Source organism: Aegilops tauschii, chromosome 7 (assembly GCF_002575655.3).
Source record: "Aegilops tauschii subsp. strangulata cultivar AL8/78 chromosome 7, Aet v6.0, whole genome shotgun sequence".
Lineage (NCBI taxonomy): Eukaryota > Viridiplantae > Streptophyta > Magnoliopsida > Poales > Poaceae > Aegilops > Aegilops tauschii.
Window position 1 is genome coordinate 155,818,358 of NC_053041.3, and position 22,390 is coordinate 155,840,747.

The 22,390-nt window shown below is 44.9% G+C and overlaps 2 protein-coding genes and 1 pseudogene across 2 annotated transcripts; 2 read left to right on the plus strand and 1 right to left on the minus strand.

Moving 5' to 3' along the window:
* Positions 1-3,067: 3,067 nt before the first annotated feature.
* On the plus strand, positions 3,068-10,187 carry LOC109761274 (protease Do-like 9). Its single transcript, XM_020320072.4, has 9 exons — positions 3,068-3,805; positions 4,771-4,970; positions 5,090-5,270; positions 6,550-6,741; positions 7,613-7,845; positions 8,348-8,449; positions 8,575-8,625; positions 9,435-9,539; positions 9,621-10,187. The coding sequence occupies exons 1-9, from the start codon at positions 3,169-3,171 to the stop codon at positions 9,717-9,719; spliced, it is 1,800 nt and encodes a 599-aa protein (XP_020175661.1). The 5' UTR covers positions 3,068-3,168; the 3' UTR covers positions 9,720-10,187.
* Positions 10,188-11,474: 1,287 nt separating this feature from the next.
* Positions 11,475-15,585, plus strand: LOC109761271 (rac-like GTP-binding protein 4). Its single transcript, XM_020320069.4, has 8 exons — positions 11,475-11,805; positions 12,044-12,131; positions 12,290-12,399; positions 12,510-12,573; positions 13,465-13,529; positions 14,565-14,630; positions 14,724-14,827; positions 15,234-15,585. The coding sequence occupies exons 1-8, from the start codon at positions 11,701-11,703 to the stop codon at positions 15,271-15,273; spliced, it is 642 nt and encodes a 213-aa protein (XP_020175658.1). The 5' UTR covers positions 11,475-11,700; the 3' UTR covers positions 15,274-15,585.
* A 52-nt stretch (positions 15,586-15,637) lies between these two features.
* LOC109761276 (xyloglucan O-acetyltransferase 4-like) lies at positions 15,638-16,936 on the minus strand (annotated as a pseudogene).
* Positions 16,937-22,390: the final 5,454 nt, after the last annotated feature.

Here is a 22,390-nt window from a genome sequence, read left to right on the forward strand (position 1 = left end):
AAAACACAGGGACTCTTTAAAAAAATGCCATGACGGACGACCGAAACCCAATTTGCTTTATTATTATTAGGTAAAGATAAAGATTTATTTTGATAAAGAATTATAATCTTTTTTGGAGGGTAGAGAGAATTGTAATCGGTATTTATAAACGTACCTCCTCTGCCTTCACGCGCATTTGCTTTTTTTTCTTTGAGATAATCACGCGCATTAGGTAGGTAACCAGATAGTCCACGGGCCATCAGATTTCCCCTTTTTCTGGGATGGAATCACGGGCCATCATACAAGGAAAAGTCTCTGTTTCAACCGGCTTATACCACGCGACGCGTAAGCCGGCTGGAGCGAACGACACGCGTCCCATGGGCTGGGCCCCATGCACCGCTAGCTCTCCGTTATCCCCACACAGCGAAGCATAGAGCCACTCATTTCCTCCTCTCCCCTATCCTTCGTCTTCCTCCACGCTCTCCCCCTACACTCGCCACACTCGACCCCACCTCACCCCCCGCCCTCGCCACCGACGACGCGCCCCTCCTCTGCCGTAGCGGCGACCCGAGATCCGCCCTTCCCCGACGACCATGCCGGTGGCGCAGGCGGGAGGGCAACCCGTGGCCGCGGACAGCGCCTCGTCCCGCAGGAACCGCCGCCGCCAGAAGAAGTCCTCCAACGCCAACGCCGCGGCCGCGGCTGCCCCCGTGGTCGCTGTTCCGGCGCCGGTGCCGCCCACGCCGATGCAGCGCCTCTTCGACACCAGCCACGAGGTCTTCGCCGGCTCCGCCACCGGCTTCGTCCCCCCGCCCGACGCCGTCGCCCGCCTCACCGCAATCCTCAGTGGAGCATCCCCTCCAGCGCCTTCGTGCTACGTGGGGGTCACCGGTGCTGCTATGGTGGAGCTGCAAGTCATCGGCGGCGCGGCAGAGCTGCGATGCAGCGCGTGTACTGCTGCGATGGAGCATGGACAGGCGGCTGCCGGTGCTGTGATGGAGCAGCTCCCTTGCTGCTATGGAGCATCGCCGGACCACCGGCGCTGCGATGAAGCAGCTCCCTTGCTGCTATGGAGCATCGCCGACGCGTCGCAGCTGCGATGCAGCGGGCGGTGCTGCAATGGAGCTGCACCGGCAGCTGCGATGGAGCTTTCACCGGCAACGCCTGGAGCTGTGATGCAGCGGGCGGTGCTGCAATGGAGGTTCACCGGCGACCTGAGATATGCGATGGAGCTTCACCTGCGACCTGACTCTCGGTGCTGCAGTGGAGAGCGCTTGCCAGCAGAGTCGGGTGCTACTATGGAGCGCCGCTGCACGGTGTTGAAGCTGCAGTGAAGCCTCGTCCATGGTCGTCGGCTGGCGAGGGATGCGGCGCTGCTTTCGTTTGTTCCCGTCGTCGCTGCGTTGAGAGGAGGGGACGACCCCGCGAGATGATGTTGACCAAATCCAACAGGTGGCGAGAGTCGGATCTGATGGCCCAGGACCCGACGGATTTCTTAGAGAAATCAGTCGGTTGACCTAGCAGCGGCATACAATCCTAGACGTGGTTACTTTCTCGTGGGCCATCTCTCTCACTCCCTAACGCCGGGCCTTTTGTTTCTTGGGCGATTTTTCACGTGGGCTGGGAGTGGCACTCCACCTGTCCTTACCATTTGTTCGCTGTTCTCAAACACTTGTTCCAAGAGTTCAAAGCTCTCCGATGGCGACACATACTCCTATGTTCCTCAAAAGTTTCTTGGCCGACATAGCTTTGGGGGACGAGCCATGTCGCAAAGTTCCGCCAAGCGCCACGGTCAGAAATATTTTGTGAACCGTGGTTTCCTTCCCCGAATGGTATGTCTAAACTTAATGTAGATGGTGCTCTTTATTGGGAGGGAGAAGCCGGATCTGCAGCAGTGGTATGTCGCGATCAAACAGGCAATTTCTTGGGTGCATCAGCAGTGGCATTTTAGGGCATCTCGGACCCCTTCCATGCTGGAGACCCTGACATGCAGAGGGGCACTTTGCTTAGTTGAGACATCTCTTTGTGACATGTGATTGTAAATCTGTGGTTAAGGAGATCCAGGAGCAATCAGGATAGGGGAATGGAGCTATTATCCGGAGAGATAAATACTACTTCAATCCAAATTAATTAACGCAACCTCTATACAACACTGTATAGATGTTGTGATTTTCTTCTTCTAAAGAGAACGTTCAATCCATTCATCATGTCATCACAATATAAAGAATAGAGAAATAACAAAAAATACACCCATGCCCATAGACCACCTAACGACAACTACAAGCACTAAAGCGAGCCGAAGGTGCGCTGCTGCCATCTCCCACCCTCACCGAAGTCGGGTAAAACTTGTTGTGATAGACAGTCAGTAAGTCATCGTGCTAAGGCCCCACAGAAACAGCACAACAAAGCAACAACCGTCGTCGATAAAGAGAAATATAGATCGAAAAGATTCAACCTGTAGACACATAGATAAAGACGAACAACGATTGGATCCAAGCAGATCCATAACATTGACCGAATCCACAAGATTCGTCGGAGACACATCTCCACATGCCCTCCAACGAATCGGAACGGGGTTAGTCGAGGAGAACTTTATTCCATCTTCAGGGAGCCGCCACCGTTTCGTCTTCCTGAGTAGAAAAACAAACTCACAAAAACACGTAAAAACAAAGCAAGATCCCTCCCGACGGCAAGGGCCGGGCACACCACGGCTCCATGGCCCTAAGGCCACCAGAGACGAGGCGGACCGGCGGCGACGCCAACAATAGGGAGGCAGAGGAACCCTAACTTTTTTTGGGAGGCGGCGGCTATGAAATTGTATCAATTAATTCAGATCGAAGGGAAGTACTAGCAATTATCCAAAGCATAGAAGAATTTCTTTATTCAAAATTTCATCCACGAAAAATTACATTCTTATCCAGTTCGTCTGAGTCATTTCTTTATTTAAAATTTCATTATTAAAAATTAGTACTAGTATGGTTTTTTCCTTATGACACATTTGCACTATGTTTAATACGAAAATTTCATCCACTCCAAGCTTTGGAAAGAAGAATGCTACACTTTGGGCTCGACCCCGAGACTCGAACCAGACCGTGCCATGTACCGACCGAGCCAAAGCCCGACCCGTCGCGCCCCCTTTTTGTACTACGTTTTGCCTCCCACCTCCATGAAACCCTAGGTCGTCAGACAATGGACAACCACGACGCTCCCAAGCGCAAGCGCGGCCGCAAGCCGAAGCCGCCGGCCGCCGCCGCCGCCCCCGCCAACGGCACCCACGACTCCGCCCCCTCGCCCAAGCCCAAGCGCGGCCGCAAGCCGAAGCCGCCGGCCGCCGCCTCCCCTGACAACGACCACCCCTCGTCCCCGCTCGCCGCCGCCGCCGACACCCCCAAGCCAGGTTCCTCCTCCGGACCCCGCGGCCGCCGCAAATCCCGACGCGGCCGCCACGAGCTCCCGTCAGATGCCGACGCCGCCCTCCGCGCGCCCCCCTCCCCGACGCGGCGCGGCGCGTCCAAGGGGGCGGCGAACATGAAAGTGGACGTCCCAGCGGTGGAGCCGTTGCGGTGGGAGCAGGTGGCGAAGGTGATGCCCTCCATGGACGCCGTGGTAAAGGTTTTCTGCGTGCACACGGAGCCGAACTTCTCAATGCCATGGCAGCGCAAGAGGCAGTACAGCTCCAGCAGCAGCGGGTTCATCATTGGGGGCCGCAGGGTGCTCACCAACGCCCACTCCGTCGAGCACTACACCCAAGTCAAGCTCAAGAAGCGCGGCTCAGACACCAAGTACCTCGCCACCGTCCTTGCCATTGGCAACGAGTGCGACATTGGTATGCATGCCCATACCCGCCTCCTTTATCTGTTTTAGCCCGCGAAATGTTATGAACTTGACAAACCTATACGAGTTATCTGCTTGTGAATCATCTGTTATGATGGCATGTGGGTCTCTTGCACTGTCTAAGGAATGCCAATGTTTGTGGTATTAGGTCGTCTACTAATTTAGTATCACCATTATGTGCTTTTGCAATTACAGAAATGCACTAGGCACTGCTGATCCGCAAAATTCGACTTTTGTGGAACAGGCAGATTATTAATGTTTTGTTCTCTGCAAATTGGAACATGCTTATACCAGAATAGGTGATCTTGTTTGATATTGTGAACTCTGGATGTGTACTCTAAAGATGGGAGAGAGCCACTGTTTTGGTGGATTTGGATCATAATATTGTTTTCAAACAAGGGTCAATCTAGACTAAACTGGCTGCTTGTCAAGCTTATGCCGGAGCCTGGAAGCCTTGTGATAGTATTAACATGTTTAGGATACTATATGAACTCGCTTATATGCTGCAAAAAAGTAACAAAATCTCATCTTTAATCTTTACCCACTCATTTTAATCTGGGGCTTCAGTTTTTCTCCTAAAATGCGCTGCATGGTGCTGTCATGTACTTGAGCAGTGCAATCCTATAACACTAGTTTTAGCATCCAGGGATTGTGATTGTCGTAAACATACTCGTGTACTTAGAAACTGCTTGGATATGTTGGATTATTGTGAATATTATCTTGAAATAGAGGGCATAATATAACAGAAGTAGTATGGTGACACATGGTGGGTGGTAAGTTGGAGGATGACTTGACAAACAATAAAGGGCAACAAGCTAGACTGGACTAAGCATTCATGCAGTCATTGTCAAATTTGCACCTTTTCCTAACAAACAAAGTTATTGATTAATGAGCTCAAGGAGCAACTTTCTTACATGATTTATAATCACAACCGACCTTTCCAATTTTCCATTTCAGCAATGTTAACCGTTGATGATGATGAATTCTGGAAAGGAGTTCTGCCGCTGGAGTTTGGATTGCTGCCAGCACTTCAGGATGCTGTCACCGTCGTTGGTTACCCTATTGGGGGAGACACAATTTCTGTGACAAGTGGTGTAGTATCTAGGATAGAAATACTCTCATATGTTCATGGTTCTACAGAACTTCTTGGACTACAGGTATATTTTTCCAGGAAATTTGCATGCTTTTAGTTGTCTATATGTTGTTTTTGTAATCATGGAATTATAATTAACCCTCTTTATGAACATCTGTAACGTTGATTGTTACTTATGAACAGATAGATGCAGCTATAAATTCAGGAAACTCTGGGGGCCCTGCTTTTAATGATCAGGGAAAATGTGTCGGTATAGCTTTTCAATCTCTTAAACACGAAGATGCAGAAAACATAGGCTATGTTATACCCACCCCGGTTATTAAGCACTTCATTCAAGACTATGAGAAATCTGGAGAGTACACAGGTAATTCTTATTCCGTTGTTGCTTATTCTGTAACTCTTGTAAACCATGTTTATCTTGATGGTGCATGAATGAAAAGGGTTTATGTTAGAACATCTTATGTAGACATATGTATATATTTTGATTTCATTAATATTTGCAAAAGCAGTGTGTTTATTTTAATAATTTTTGTCTTAGTCTTACTTTCTTCTATGAGTTCTATCAGCTTCCATGTAATTATCATTGCAAAAGGACTGGTGTGATTGTTATCCTTATCGGTTATAAGTTCCTCAATCCGACAGGCATGGTCTAAAGTTTTCAGTGTTGACCACAATTTACAGAGGAATAAACTGTTATTTCAGGGAAACAGTGTCTTAACCAAAAATATGGAATCCTATATCCTATATGCTTAAATGGTTGATCCCCACTAACTCAATTCTCTTAACATGCAACTATGCCAACCCATCATGCCATCAACCATGCCCCGCTAACTTTAATTCTCTTAACATGCATCTATGTCAGTTCACCATGCTACGATGCTTGAGGAAAAAGACCCAACTTAACATGCACCATCAAACATGCCACTCATATTCAATAATCAATAATAAATTGTACTCCCTCCGTTCCATATTATAAGACGTTTTTGCAAGCTAACATAGTTTTCAAAAAACGTCTTATATTGGGGATGGAGGGAGTATGTATTTTAGCTTCAAAATTCCATATTGCTAAATTTTTGTACTATCAGATCTCATAGAAACAACCGCATCCAATTTCTGCAGCAAATGTGATGCGATTCATTCATTGTTTGGTTAGCACTGTCAAAAATTGAAACTTAAGCAGCCCCTTAGTTCTTCTTCCTTTGGCGTTGTTTGTGTTCACCTGGAAATTATTCTTATGCACTGCATGTCACATGTGCTCCTGGTGCACATTGTACCTGCATTGCCTGTATGAGTAGTTTAAAAGATATTTTAAATTCACAGTGCAGAACATAGTGTTGTACCCCATGCAATCTGGTGTGCGTTTTGTTCTCTTATAACCTCGTACTCCCTCCGTCCCATAATATAAGAGCGTTTTTGAAACTACACTAGTGTCATAAACGATCTTATATTATGGGATGGAGGGAGTAGATCTTTTGATGGATAGAGGGCTTGCTTTTTTTTTTGTTAAAAAAATGTTGTGTGCTAATTATTTCTCTTGTATTAATAGCCATTTTATAACTGGTAAACCTGGTAGATGTGGACATGCATAATCTTCTTTGTTTTGCATCCAACTAGCTTACCATTTGCCTGCATTCCCCTGCCAGGTTTCCCTATACTTGGGATAGAATGGCAGAAAATGGAAAATCCCGATCTCCGCAAGGCAATGGGAATGAAATCTGACCAAAAAGGTGTTCGCATCAGAAGAATTGAACCAACTGCTCCTGAATCTGGATGCATGCAACCTTCTGATATTATTCTTAGCTTTGATGGTATTGACATCGCCAACGATGGCACAGGTTTGTTATAGCTTCTGGCATACTTTATACATGTATATTATCATGCATTCTTGATCACTTCATGGATCATGTCATATTGTGGCACAGGTTTGTTATAGCTTCTGTCATAGTTTATACATGTATCTGATACCACTTTCCAGTAGTTCCCCAGTTGATTTGAGTAAATATCACTAATCTGATTACTAGTGTTTTATGCAAATACAACCGTCAGATAATATGAATAAAAGTCCACCTTTTGGCCCCAAACTTGTCAAAAGTTCACTTTTTGACGCCCCAACTCTAAGACAAGATTTGCTACCTCGAACTACGAAATCCGCCCGTTTTTTCACCCTCAGGTGGTTTTGCAAGTGATATTGGCTGATGTGGATGCCATGTGTCTACCGCATCACTGCCGTGCCATTCCCATGTCACGGTGTTTCTGTTATTGATCTTCTTGACCAATGTTTCTTCCATTTCTGGCATTTTTTTGGAAGCTTTTTATCTGAATGAATGGTGGAGTTTGTTTTTTAGACTGTTTTCTGTTGTAGTATTTGTTTTATTTATGGTAGTAGTATTGTGGATAGTGGCATGCATGTCACCGAAGATTACTTGTGAGACCAGCCAAGGATGAAACAGACGGTTTCAATAGTTTGAGGTTGCAATTCAAACAGTTTTAGATTTTAAGGTAGAGAAGATATCTCTTGCCAAAGTTTAGGCTGGAAAGTAGTTTTTTCTCATGGATTTTTGAGCAGTAATAAGAATACCGGAGTAAGTATACTTAGATGTTTTCATTCGATTAAAATACACAATTGCATGTTTTCCAGATAAAGTCCTGCTTATCAGTCAAGGAAAATGCTTCCACTTGCTTACTTTTCTTTTCTTGGTCACCCAGTTCCATTCAGGCATGGAGAGCGCATTGGCTTCAGTTACCTAGTTTCACAGAAGTATACTGGTGAGAAGGCACGTGTCAAAGTTCTCCGGAATTCGAAAATTCATGAATTCAACATAAAGCTCTCAATCCACAAAAAGCTCATTCCAGCTCATATAAAGGGCAGGCCGCCGTCGTACTACATTGTTGCAGGCTTTGTTTTTATGGTTGTATCTGTTCCATATCTTCGATCTGAGGTATGTTATCTTTGCCCTCTCTCCTCTGCCCTAGGCAATAGTAACCAAAATATCATATTCTTGTTTGGTTGTCTCCGTAGACACACTTCAGGGGAAATAATGCTTTACAGAAGATGTTCTTAATTATGGAAATTTGTTAAAATCTTCGAAAGTTGCTATCTCGTTTTGTTTGGAAAAAAATTAGTTATATACATGCTTATCCTGTATGTGTGCTGAGCCTTGACAACTGTTTCTGTCTTTTTCTAATGTAGCGAATTGCCATGTATGCTTGTCATGCTTTAACAATGAACATGATGTCATGATTGCACTGATTATCTTGTTTGTGCTCTGTATGCTACAAATATAATCACCTGAACGGCATTATTGAAAAGTTGGTCTCTTTGTTGATGGAATTTGACTTTTGAAGTTTATTTCCTCTGGATTTTGCAGTTTTTTTAGTTCACTTTTAAAATTTATGGTCATAATTTTGATTGTAAAACTAACTAGAATGCTTGATGATCAGTATGGAAAAGATTACGAATTTGATGCCCCCGTCAAGTTGTTGGACAAGCATTTACATGCAATGGCACAATCACCTGATGAGCAGCTTGTGGTGGTCTCACAGGTCTGTAAATTCCTTTCTCTTAACCGACTTTGAAAGCTTTTATGCTATGTCGCACAAGCCCATCCATCTTGCTTTGCGTTAAAGCGATAGAATTACCATTTGACACCAATTTTATCATCTTGCAGGTGCTTGTGGCAGATATCAATATTGGTTATGAAGAACTAGTCAATACTCAGGTAGTTATGGGTGATCCTATGTGGATATTCCTAGTTTTGAGTTTCGATTTTTCAAAGTTTTGTCTACATATGCAGTTCAAGAACTAAATCCGTGTGTCTGTACTCACATGAAGTATTATTGTCCTGCTGCATCAATTTATCCTTAGCATGCCAGTTAAACTATTTAAACTCTGACTATTTGTATAATTTTAACTTGTACTCCCTCCGTCCGGTGAAGAGTGTACATCTAGAAAATTTAGGACAAATTATGGAGTTGAGTAAAAAATGCATTGGAAAGGTGCAAGCCACTATCTCTCTCCTCTTTAATTACCCACCCTCCAATGAGCTAAGTGCATGTAGAAATTAAGAAGACCATGTGTAGATTGCTATTGGTCTTGATTACCGCGTGATGAGAGAGAAGTATTTTTTCCAACTTTAAAGTGCATTGGGAAGATAAAAGTACACTCTTTTGTGGACAAATTTTGAACCTAGATGTACACTCTTCACCGGACGGAGGGAGTAAGCATTAAGATTGGACATGAGAAATGGTATGAACATGGTTGTTGTCTCAAAAGTACGATCATATTTTTGGAAGTTCTGTTAGTATAACAAGAATTAGCAGTAAAGGTAAGAGGAATGCTGTTCTTTTTTCTGAAGTGGAATGACTGCACACGTGGCTTTCAGAAGCCAGATTGTAGCATCGGTACTAAATATAGTGGACATTCTTAGTTTACATGCCATTCTCCAAGGCATGTAGTAAACTTAACATTCTTTTTTTAGCTGTTCCCTTATTCAATTGTATTATCTCCCTCTTTTTTTGAATAATATAGGTTCGTGCGTTCAATGGGAAACCAGTAAATAATTTGAAGCAGCTGGCGACCATGGTGGAAGATTGCAAGGAGGAGTTCCTGAAGTTTGACATGGATTACGACCAGGTAGTCAAATTGCCACCTATATTTTTAATGTTCTGTTGAATGTCAAGCGTGCTTGGAAGTAACCGTCGGATGATTTGGCAGGTTGTCGTTCTCGAGACGAAAACAGCTAGGGCTGCTACTCAGGACATTCTAACAACACACTGCATACCTTCAGCGATGTCAGATGACCTGAAGGCCTGAGTAAAAGCACGGTGGTTGCCGATACCACTATATTTGGCGATCCCATTGGCACACAATTCCAGTTGGATTATACAATGCCAAGTGCACGAGAAACCCCTCTGCAGCAATGAGTGCTGCTGAAGTTTTGGATGTGGAAGAGCATTATGGTTCGGCAAAGAAAGGCGAATGGTGGCAAACACCGCATCCTGACTGGCCAGGTTGAAAATGCATGCGGCACCAAGCAACCGAGAAACCTGTAGAATAGCAGCAAACGAAGTTTTGTTCTCATTTGATTTATTGAATCAACACCTGAAAACTCGTTGCATTTGCGTATCCGTATCCGTATCGTCATGTTTGCCGTGATATATTCACTTTAAACCTCTGCAATCTTTTACTCAGGTGGTGATGCTTTTTTCTTTGGGTACCAATTGTTCGCTTTTCTGGAGTACTCAAGTGTCTTTTTCTACCAAAGTATTGTTTTTCTGGATACATTCCTTGAGTGGCAGTGGTGGTTGTCGTGTGTGTTGCTTGTAAAGAGAGCTTTGGCTTGGAGCACAAGTGACGGAGGTGGGTCTGGTGCAGTTTTGGACCCTGGTCGACGGCGATGCGTGATTTTGACGAGCCTTTTTCCTTGGTCATCCCTTCCCGTGGAAGCAAATCCGCCATACCTACTTGCCATGATTCTGGTAGGTGTCTTGTATGATTTCCATCCCTTTCGTTCCAGTGGAGTCGATCCAGTCTGTGCAAATGTTGTTAAAAAATGCTTCATCACAACAGCTGGTATCAATACGGGACCATAGCTGATGCACAGAGGTCGACAGGTATAGTGCAATTTTGTCGTGCAAAGAATCTGACCAAAAACAGCCCTTGGTCACGTTGGTCACTGTTTCCCTTTCCCGTGAAAATAGACAAATCTAGCCCTTTTCTAAAACACGTCATGCAAATGGGCCATTCTATGAAATATTTTTAGATGCGGGCCATTCTGTGCTAAAGTTTCAAAAAAAAAAGTCTCAATTTTCACCCTTCTCCCCAGCAGGAGCGTGTAGAAACTTTTGTTCCCGACACAGGATAGTAGGACCTTCGACGGTGTGACTGACAGGTGGTGGTGGCAGCACCGCGGCCTGCCACAGCACCATGCCCGTTTGATGTGCAGGAGCATCACATGGCATGCCAAAGCAGGCGTACGTGCGCGCCGGCGGCATGTGACGCTGCTGCCAAACGCGCACCGCCACCGGCCACCGGCCACGACGGACGCACGTACCGTCCTGCAGCCGTTGCCATGCATGCGGTTGCAGTCAAATTAGGCGCCGACCACGCCGGAGCTACGTGCAGCCCTCAGCCCCGCTGCCACTCCAACGTCAACGTCACATGCAATGCAACACATCGACAACACACCTGTGATTGAAGAACATCTATCTATGGTTGGATTGCAGGATTTGCCCAACCATCAAGATCTCCGGGCTGAGTTTATTGGACACGACATGAATGGCACGTCGCAGCTGTTTATCGAGCCAAAAATAAGTACTAAGAGGTCCTGAGTGGGCTTCTCTATTAACCATGCCATGAATAGAAAAACTACTCCCTCCGTCGCATAATATAAGAGCGTTTGACATTGGAGTATTTTCCGGGGAAAAAAGCACGACTCATAATCAATTACATAATCCGACTCGTGGATCCAGGTGCGATCGAGTAGGCCGCAGCATCTGAAGCAGAGCACGGCATCTGTCACCACAGCAAAACTGCAAAAATATAAAGAGAGCGGTGGAGAAGGATGTGACGGTGACCTGCTCCCTTCGCCTCTCCCTCTCTTCAGCTTCCCTTTGCCAAGAAGCCACCACGGCACCAGACGCACAACCGAAGAACGAGCGAACCAACCAACCCCTCGCTCACTGAAACTTCTCAAGCCCCCCGTTCCTCCGCTCGCTCTGCCACTGCTACTGCTAGCTAGGCCGCTGCCGCTTCAGTCGGCTTCCCTTCCTTGTCGTCGAGTTAGCCGGCCGGCATGGCGTCCAGCGCCTCCCGGTTCATCAAGTGCGTGACGGTCGGCGACGGCGCCGTCGGCAAGACCTGCATGCTCATCTGCTACACCAGCAACAAGTTCCCCACCGTAATGCCCACACCCCCTCCTCTCTATTTGTCTTTGGGTTACAAATTTCGGGCTCTCTTGGGTTCCAGGAAACGCCAGGGCTCAGGATTTCCCCCATTTGCATCCTGCTCCGGTTTGCTAGATTCGCCTACTTGTTTGTGTATACAATTTTGAAATCGTTGCTAGAATTTCACATCCGAGAGTAAATATTCTGTCAGGTTTTCAACTTCCTTTCTGTTTGTGCTGGGCCTTTTTACAGGACTATGTACCCACCGTGTTCGACAATTTCAGCGCCAACGTGGTGGTGGACGGCACCACCGTGAACCTGGGCCTCTGGGACACTGCAGGTTCTTTACTTATCCATGCTGCCTGTTTTGTTTCGCAGCTCCACATTTGCAGTTTCCTTTCATGTCTTGTATATATAATTATTACACCACTCTTTCTTTGGGAGCTGCCACAGGATTTTATCCGTGGTCTTATCGTGTGGAGTTCAATTTGTTCACAGGGCAGGAGGATTACAACAGACTGAGACCGCTGAGCTACCGGGGAGCCGACGTCTTCGTGCTCGCCTTCTCGCTCGTCAGCCGCGCCAGCTACGAGAACATCATGAAGAAGGTGCGTATCTATTCTACACCACTACTAGTGGTTCTACACCATCTTGGATCGATGGTTTGGCTATTCATTCAGTTGGTTTTTATCGTGTGCTTGCTTATTTCCCCTTTCAGTGGCTACCGGAGCTTCAGCACCATGCGCCCAGCGTGCCGATAGTGTTGGTTGGTACAAAATATGGTGAGTTGTGTGGCTGTCAAGGAAGGCACTTTTTTCATTTGGCTGCATATTTGTCCGTGATATTTGGTTTGTACGTTGCTGCCTAGTTGGTAGTGGCTAGGATCTTGTTTGTCTTTTCATTGTTGGAAATACTATGCTTGCTTTCCTTGTGATGCTTCTTGGACTACTGTCATACTACTAATTATTGTAGTACATGTTTAAATGCTACCAAAAGTAAAGGATAAATGATACTAGTAGTAGTGCATGTTTGGAGCAAATGCATATATATTACCCAGTTCGTTGTCAGTCTCAACAATCAGTGGCCCAGAAGACCATTTCTTATGGATCACTTCTTGCTTGAGAAGAGGGATTGCTTTCTCCTTCCATCACACTTCGCGAATGGATTGGCGTAAGAAAACATCTATTCTTTCATATAAAAAGGAAAACAAAAAAAAGTGCTGAAGCCATAGCTTCTAGGATTACACGAAGCAAGGAAAATAATCTGGATTTCTGTTTTCCATTTTTGCTCCTGCCGAGATTTTGAAAATCTTGGAATGCTGGCGTTTGAATTCAAATCCAAAATTTGAGCAACTTCAGAATATACTACCCGTATGAGTCTCACGTGGTTGCTCAAAGGATGAGTTTTTCCATATATGCCCGTCAAGTGGTAGCATTTAAAGATGCCTGTGCAGTGTTAATAATGTGACACATAGGCTGATTGATCAGGCAGGACAAACTTTTCTTAAAGATCTGAACTCGTTTCTGCAAATACTGATCTTTCTTGCACAGCAAACTATACAGAAGCCATTTGTTGTTTTTTAAATACAGTGCCTGCAATCATATATTGCAAGCCTTTTAGTTTTGTCCATCATACAATTTTTGTCAATCAATCATGATATTACTTACATACAGATCTCCGTGAAGACAAACAATACTTGCTTGACCATCCTGGCGTTGTGCCTGTTACTGCAGCTCAGGTATTATCCCCGGTCCCCATACACCATGGTTACCTGAAGGCTGGAAAACGTTCACAGTTGGCCTTTGATTTCTTCATATCTACTCCCTCTGTTCCTAAATACAAGTCTTTTTAAAGATGCCAATACGGACTACATACAAAGCAAAATAAATAATTCTACACTTTAAAATGTGTCTATATACATCCGAATGTAGTCCTTATTGAAATCTCTAAAATGACTTATATTTAGAAACGGAGGACTACATTTTTTCTAGAAAAGGAGGATGACCCCCGGCCTCTGCATCTGGGCGATGCATACGGTCACTTTATTAATTATTCTCACAAGACCTTACAAAGTAATACAACAGTAAGCCTAAAGCCGCCGTCTAAGCAACTCTATCCAGTTGATGAAGGGGCGCAGATAGCGTGGGCCTAATACCAAACAGACATCGCAGCCAAACCTAACATCTAAGACCCGAGGTCCCATCCAGGACGCCTGCCGGGTATGGGTCTCACCGGTCCGGCGTGCACTCAGAGGCCGCCGCCGCCAACTGCCACCGCTCCATCTTCAGAACTGTACTGATGCATCAACCTTGCTCGGTCTAGCTATCGTCGACGCCACCACGGCGCCCAACGGCACCTCCTCCCTGCGCGCAAAAAACTGAGCACGTCGCGGTCGCCACTGATACACCTCAGCACCATGCTGCCAAGTACCACCAGCCGACACAGCCAGGACGACGCCGCCCTCACCAGCAGAGGCCGCCGCCTCAAACCCTAGGCCCGAGCCCAAGCAGCGTCGCGGCCGAGGGCCTCGCCGCCACCCTCATCGGCGGCCGCGCGGGGGACCCGGCGCCCGCCTCCGGCGGCGGCGAGGACAGGAAACAAGAAGGGAAGGAGGCGGACGGGGGGGTTGGTCGCCCCCGAGTCGCCCTCGAGAGGGCGATGCGAGGGAACGAGGGGAGGGAGGAGTCGGCCCAAGTGTGAAATCTCATATTTGAAATCACCACACTCCATCATCTCATGTTTGTCTACTCTTCCTTCCACCCTTACCTCGTAGGGGGAGGAACTCCGCAAGCACATTGGCGCAACCTGCTACGTCGAATGCAGCTCAAAGACACAGCAGGTTAATTTCTTGTGTTGGCTTTCTGAAGGCTTACATAAATCCCTGTTATATTTTCGGTGCATCCTTCGAATTCTAGATTAAATTGTTGTGCAGAATGTCAAAGCTGTGTTTGATGCTGCCATCAAAGTAGTGATCAAGCCTCCAACAAAGCAGAGGGAAAGGAAGAAGAAGAAAGCACGGCAAGGATGTGCATCATTGTGAGTAAATATAACTTTGCTGTTGTTGTTTGCCCGCTTCGCCTTTTTTATGACCGCACTTATAAAGCTTTTGTTGCCTTTTCTTAATACTGCTGAAAGATTTTTGTTTTCAGTCAGCATGTATGATTGCTACTATTTTTTAGAAAAATTCTGCAATTTCTAAAAATGGACTGAATTTCACTTTTTAGGTTGTGCATGTTTACCTGCCATTTGGTAAAACCGATCCGTTATCGATACCTAACAGAAGTAGGATGAGTTCATAGAATAGACCACTCCTGAATGTCTAGTAAAGCCATAGTACTGGACTCTGAACTCCCATGTTCTGGAGCTATGCGAATCGGTTTCCAGAACATACCGTACACAAAATCACTTGTAAAGACTGAATCATTTTTTGTTACGGTTGCAGGGGTGTCCTGTCTAGAAGGAAACTGGCATGCTTCAAGTGATCAAAGGCCTTCCATGGTGATCAGGGAATTATTTGAGCAAGGCGGAAGCGGCAGCTTGTGTACTCCCTCTGTAAACTTGTTAAGACGTTTTAGGTCACTAAAGTAGTGTCGTAAAACGCCTTACAAAAGTTTACAGAGGTAGTAGTTTTTTATCTCATGTTTTGCACTTTGCAGTGTGTGTATATCTCATGTTTTGTAATCGGCCAATCAACTAGTAGAGCTAGATTACTATGGTCCATTGGTGCTTGTAACAAATTAGGGAATGTTTTGGTACAGCTTGAGCAATGCCGGGATCTTCTTTTCGCTCCAAAAGATTAGCTTCCTTCTCCTGCTACTGAATGTATCTTGTGAGTCAGGAGTAGAATCATGTGTTTTTTGCTGATCAACTTCGATCCAGGGTTGGTCACTCACAAAGTCACAATGCAACATACAGTGAACAAACAACTAACCGACGCACAGTTCCTGCGTCACCGGGCAACCGCCGGCGACGAGATCTCGGCGAGCCGTTGGAGCAGCACGTCGTTCCACATGTCCACCGGCCCCGGCAGGCACCAGTGCAAGCAGTCGTTGCTGATTTTTTTGCTTGTCGTTGTCGATCTTCCGCCTGCCGGAATGCCAGTTCGGGTGGCCGTCGGGGCGCATCATCATGGCCTTGGTCACGTCCATCACCCCGGAGAACCTCCTCCCCCCGCTCGCCTCCCTCGCCCTCCGCACCTCCTCCCTCTGGACCCTCCTCAGCTCCCACCCGACCCCCTCCAAGGCGACCTCTCCTTCCTCCGACGGCCGCGTCCTGTTGCAGTAGACGCCGTCGAACCACGAGCCGTGCTCGAAGTGGCTCGGCGTGTAGGTCCGCAGCAGCGTGACGAGGCCGGGCTTGCAGTCTCGGCATTGGGCGATGCCCTCGAGCGCCGCCCGGACGACGCGTCTGACTCCGTCGGAGATGCCGAAGTCCGTGAGGTTGGAGGCGGCCCCGCGGCAGCCGGCGCAGGCGACGCGGCGGCCGCCTTCCAGGAAACAGTTGACGCGGAAGAACCGGCGGCGGCTCCGCCAGACGGCGTCGAGCCTGTCGAGGTGGATGTCGAAGGAGTCGGTGGACTTCCGTCGGCATCGATGGTCGGATCGGCGAGCGCGAAGAACCGTGTCGTGACTCGTGAGCACCATGACCCATGAGCGTGAAGTCGTGCGCGGGGAAGTGCCATGCCCGGACATTGTCGGAGGCGTCCGCGTATACGTCCGTGGGAGCCTCGGCCTGCATGCATGGCCATTAAGCCAACCAACTGAGACTCCATTGAACGTCGGTGAGATCTTGGAATGTTTATATTGTCAGTGAGTGCATGTGTACGCGTACCTAAGACAAGAGACAGACAAGAGACTCCATCTGGTTGCGCGCCAGCGAGTCGCCGACGAAGGCGAGCCGCTTGCCGCGGACGACGCCGAGGAACCTCGCCGGTGCGAACCCCGGTAGCTCGCAGTGGATCCTTGCCGTATTTCTGGATATTTTTGGGGTCGGGGATGGTTGGGCAGGTCAGGTTAGTGTAGACCGGGCCACGTGGTTCGCTCATCCATCTGCCCGTCGACAAGTCGCATTTCTCCCCAAATCGTACTCCCACAATACCTAAGAATAATTTCCTAAGAATAATTTCTTTAATGCCCATGCCCTCATCCTATGAACGCACACACGCATACTCTATCCTTATGAGCACTTTCGAGAGACTAAACCGGCATATCATCTTGAGATTTACGAGGTCATCGTAGGCGCCTCGTCGTCGACGGGAACGTATCCTCTCACTGAAAGTGCATCGCTGAAAATCATGAAATAATTTTAGGAATAATGCGACCATCAGAACTTGAACCCTAATGGGTCAGGAATAACACTGTCCCTCTAACCATCCAACCACAGGTTGGTTCGCACCTAAGAATCTAAGAATAAATTTAAGGTCGTAAACTGATGACCAAATTATTGCTGACGCCAAACAATGGGCAGAAGCAAGTATGGGTCGCTTTGTTCTACACTCACTGTGATATGGTTATGGTCGTTTCGCTGTGGGCGATGTTGTATGATCTTGAGTGGTGTTGTACGGTAGTTCTTGTGGACTATTGGTCGGTTGTATTTCTTTTTCTCTAATATTATACATGCAGTCCTCCTGCATGGTTAAAAAAAAAAACTGATGACCAAAGCTTAATTACATGTACATTCCTACTTTCTGGATTACTTCGTCTTGTGGCTGAACGGAGCCTCGACGTCGACGGCATGCCGACCAGGATCAGAAGAGCCGGCAACGCAATGAGGCAGATGGCAAGCGGCGCGGCTCTCTTCACCCTGACCCATGGCTTGTCCTTTTCCTGCTCAAGCTTGTTTGTGCAAAGACCAAAAATGGTCTCTGAGCTCATTGTTCTTTTAATGGTGATTTGTGATTTCTTCTCAGCAGGGAGGATAAGTGTAAACTGAGAAACACGGCAGTAAATGCGTTCTATGTTTTCTCAGTGGAGTTGGAGAAGCGCCGGCCATGACTTTGCCCACCTTCCTTTTCCTTTGTACCATTAAGCAAAGCAACAATTAATTCCTCCTTATTCATTAGAAGTTTCCCTAACTGTAGTTTCTGGTTATTTTCAGGTAGAAACATGCTTAAACCGGGTCTTTAATGAATGCCGCTTCTCTAAAAAAACATGCTTGAAATGATGCTGCTTCCTCCCAAAAATTTATTAAATGTATTTGTTTTTATGTGAATTTTTATTGCGTGTTTTTCTTTTTGAGGTGAATTCTGAATTATTAGGTGCATTTCCATTTTTTTACCACAGTAGACTTCAATTCTATCTCTTCAAAATTGGAAAGATTATTAATGTTTGCGATGAATATCTTGCTGAATTAGATGAATAAACAATCAACTAGGTATACAGCTACAAACTTCTAAAGATTCTATAGCACAACACACAAGGGTCTTATTAAGACGCACAGGTAAAATCAGATAGTTATGGGGTTTCAGTTGCAACACCCACAAAATATAGAGTCATCCATGGAAATGACAAGTCAACACTAGTAGTGGACAAGAAAAGTATGTGTAAGTAATTCAGGTTGCTCCATCATAACAAAGAGTTGTTAAAATAGTCAAAAAAATAAAGAGTTGTTAATTGCATTCTCATAAATAAATTAAAAGACCTGCTAGATGTTATAAAACACTGGACACCAATCGCGAGGGTTGAAGATACTTGTTAAGAAGCACAGAAGCATTTTGCAAGGAGTTGAAAGGATAGTAGCATCAAAAAATAATGTTGGAACAAATGGATCAGAAGCATTATCCATGAGGTATTCTAATGTACTTCCAGAATCCGCAGTAGTATGGCGCCGTGGCGGGGCTATGTGTTTGTCAGGGGGCCATTGCCCCCCCCCCCCCCCCCCCCCGAGCGGAAAGGCTTCTTGCTCCAGTTCGAGTGACTAAAGGCTACCTACACATCAAGTTGATTTTATTCTGCGTTGGTACAACTACTAAAATGCCACGTGAGGATCTAGTATCACAGGAGGCACTATGCATCCAGACCTACAGCTGAACAAATCAAGGATCGTTAGTACTCCCTCCATTTCACAATTTAGTGCCTATAAATTTTTGTGAAAGTCAAACTTTGCTAACTTTGACCAAGTGTATAAAGAAAATTGTCTACATCTACAATACCAAACATGAGCATTCTGAAAATATAACTCATGATGTATCTAATGATGTCTATTTGGTATTCTAAATGTACCTATTTTTCTCTATAAATATTGTCAAAGTTTGTAATGTTTGACTTTTGCAAAAATCTATAGGCACTACATTATGAAACGGAGGGAGTACTAGTTGGTTGCAGCTTGAGTCCATGTCCTACAAGTGTTTTAGTACTTGCACTTTCAGTCTAGGGAAGAGTCCTAGTCCAACCTTTGCCTTTGAGTCCTATGTGTAAGGCCAACCTCTATATGAGGCAGCCATCATCTTTATAAGTCAAGGCACAAGTTCTATTTCCTAATCTTGGTCTCTCTCTTTCTCCCTACCCTAATTCAGGTGCCCTGTCCCCTGCGCCTCTCCTTCTATCACGACACCGCCAACAGGATGCCACAACGATGTTGATTTACTATTGTGAATGTTGATAGAGTTTTTTTAATAAAGTTGGTCAAACTTTACGAAGTTTTTATTTTGCGATAGAAACTTTATGAAGTTTGACTTCACACAAATTATATGCGGACTAAAAAGGACCCGAGGGAGTATATAGTTCTTTTTTTGTGAATGATATAAATCTTTATTCAAACATAAAATGGATTCGAATTTAGTTTATAAAGTAGACATGAATGCTTGTTCTGACGCATGGCACCCCAATATATCGAGGTGCTAGTTACGTAAGAGCGAATACATTATCTCTCTAGGAGTATGGTGCCACTTTATTAACATATGACCCACCTCACACTCTCATCAAATTTCTTAAAATCCATGCTATCTCTTAAGTCGGCCCTTATCTCTTCTCCCTCCCCTCTCTCTTCTCACTAGAGCAACTAGAGAAAACTTCTCTCCAATTTCCATGTAGCAAGAACAAATCTTCAGAAGATTTTCAACTCATACCGTGGTTGGCCGCCAAACAAACATGGCGATTATTCTGTATTTGAACTCTTGAAAACTAAAATTGCCGTTGTGGTGAGCGAGACTGTCGGGGTGCCATGTCTCCCGCCTGAAGGCGTTGAACTGCTTCAGTGAGCCGATTAATGCTTTCGCTCACCACTTATAGACTATTAGTGCATTGTCGATCGCTGGCAGTCAGACGCTCGTACAACCTGTCCTCAACGCCTGTAATATTTGTAGACAACTCTGCAACCCTTATCCGAAGCTTCTTGTTGGCTCCCTTGATCGACGTCAGATGGATACACAAATCATCACTTATCTCCAGATCTACTAGAAGCTCCACGCTGAACATCCCTCGAGGCTGCGATTACGAGTTCCGCAAGGCAGGCGCGAAGTCTCCGTTGAATGTCGAGAGCGCCGAGTTCGATGTGGAGTGCATCGTCACTCTATACGTAACGAAGCTGCTGACTATTGTAGTTAGCTAGCCTCTTAATGTATTGATGAGCAAATTCCTCGAAATTAATAATCCTACAACGTTATCACTGGACTATGCAAGGCGTCCAAATGTTGCTACTCTTTTCTGGGCACCTGGTGATGGCATTCTGTAGCTTCATGGATTAGATTGTTGACCGACTGATAGGTGTCCCAGGATAGCAGCTTTTGTCGCTTCTTTTTCCTTAGTAGCTGTAAGACTATGTAGTTTCTATTAAATGAAAGACGTGTTGGCACATATTTCTTTTCTGTGAATTTGTTGTTGTAGCAACAGAGGTCACTAGAAATGTGGCTTTGGATTGATCAATGTATTTGTTTTATCAGGCTCTGTTGAATAATAAAGATGATTATGTGCATCCTTGGATGCAGAGACCAGACAGACTCTTTTTGAAAAAAAAACAAGTATGCTGGAAAACCATATCACAGTCACATGATTCGATTGAAAATATGCACACGTCTCTCAAGCTTTAATTAGTTTTGATTTATTTTCAAAAAATAACTGATTCCACAAACCATTTCAAATATGATTGCAATCCCATTCATCATCGCTTTTCTGTTTTCGTCCTATATCGTTCAAATTTGTTTAGTCCAAAATTTATATCCAACACAACTATTTATTTTGTACCAAAAGAATCTGAAACCTGGCTTTTCAACTAGAGAAATTCCTTTCAGTGTACATGAAATTTGTGTTAATCTAACATAAAATATGATTACATAGTCCACAAATAATTAAATCATTTATTTTGTTTCTAACCAGACAATATGTGCTTGTGCCAATAAGTGAATTTGCTTCAAATGCAACTAAAATTTGTTTCCAATGACTTGAAAAATGTTATTGTTTTTATTTTTATAGTTTTGTTAGCGATGGTTCAGTCAACTTCCTTGCCATTGGATGCAGTGCTTCAATATTTGCGCTTTTTTCGCTCGGACTAAGCGGTTGCTGTTCTGTTTTGTTGTCTGGGCTGAATGAGCGGTCTACTCATGGTTGTGCGTGGGGGCTATATTTCGCTTAATGCAAGATGTACACCCCCTCGCCTCTGGCGCTCCACTAAACAGGCCGGTCCAACAGTGTAGCTCCCTCTGTAGCGTGTTTTGAAAAGTTCTATGGATTGGTTTTAGAACCTCTCGTGTAGTAATTTTCTTTCTCTTTTGGTTTCTACTTTTTGATCATTTTCTTTGGGTTTTCTTCTGTTTTTTATTTTTATTTTTTCTAAGACTTTTCTAAAATTTTCACATTTTTTTATTTTTGGTATACATGCGTAACATTTTTCAAATATCTGATGAATATTTATTCAAACATGTTTGAACATCTTTTTGAATAAATATTAAAAATTTCAAATACACGTTGACCATTTTTTTGGATGGTAATAAACATTTAAAAGATTTCCGTGAACATTTTTGTGTGCATTTTATAAACAATTTGTAAAATGTGACGACTTTTTTCTTTCTAAATGTGTGAACGTTTTTCTGAATGGTATAAGAAATCTTTAAAAAAATATGTGGACATTTTTAGCATTGTATAATTTCCTTTTCGATGTTGTGAACATATTTTTTTGAACGCATGAACATTTTTTAAAATCTCATGAACATCGTTTTGAAAGGTATGAGATATTTTAGAAAAAACCCGTGAACAATTTTTTAATCGTATTAGCACTTTAAAAGAAAAAGGTCCATTTTACTACACCGAAAAAACTTGGTGGGTCACATGACCCTTTGATCTTTATTTCTGCTCCCTTTCCCCTCTAAACAATCCAATACCGGGCAAAAACAGTCCCTAGGTGGTTTGCCTAGAATGGGTACGGATGTGGACACGGTCAAAGGCGGTTTTGAACTATGGGTGAGCCCCCCTTGTAAGGAACAATATCAGTTTTAGGTTGGTCATTTTCTTCATTTTCAGGAAATTCAAGAACATCCTCATGCCCATCCTCATCAGAACAATCCTCTGGGTCATCCTCATCAGAACAATCTTCATGCTCTTCTTCCCAATCACTGTTATTGTGCTCTTGTGACCTCTGTTGTCCATGTTCTGAGTTATTTTCTTCTCC

Excerpts from the sequence above, each read along its gene's own strand:
- LOC109761274 (XM_020320072.4), top strand. The coding sequence starts at position 3,169 with ATGGACAACCACGACGCTCCCAAGCGCAAGCGCGGCCGCAAGCCGAAG. Across the intron at positions 3,806-4,770 it reads TGGCAACGAGTGCGACATTG|CAATGTTAACCGTTGATGAT; the intron begins GTATGCATGCCC and ends TTTCCATTTCAG. Across the intron at positions 8,450-8,574 it reads AGCTTGTGGTGGTCTCACAG|GTGCTTGTGGCAGATATCAA; the intron begins GTCTGTAAATTC and ends ATCATCTTGCAG.
- LOC109761271 (XM_020320069.4), top strand. The coding sequence starts at position 11,701 with ATGGCGTCCAGCGCCTCCCGGTTCATCAAGTGCGTGACGGTCGGCGAC. Across the intron at positions 12,132-12,289 it reads GGGCCTCTGGGACACTGCAG|GGCAGGAGGATTACAACAGA; the intron begins GTTCTTTACTTA and ends ATTTGTTCACAG. Across the intron at positions 14,828-15,233 it reads CGGCAAGGATGTGCATCATT|GGGTGTCCTGTCTAGAAGGA; the intron begins GTGAGTAAATAT and ends TTACGGTTGCAG.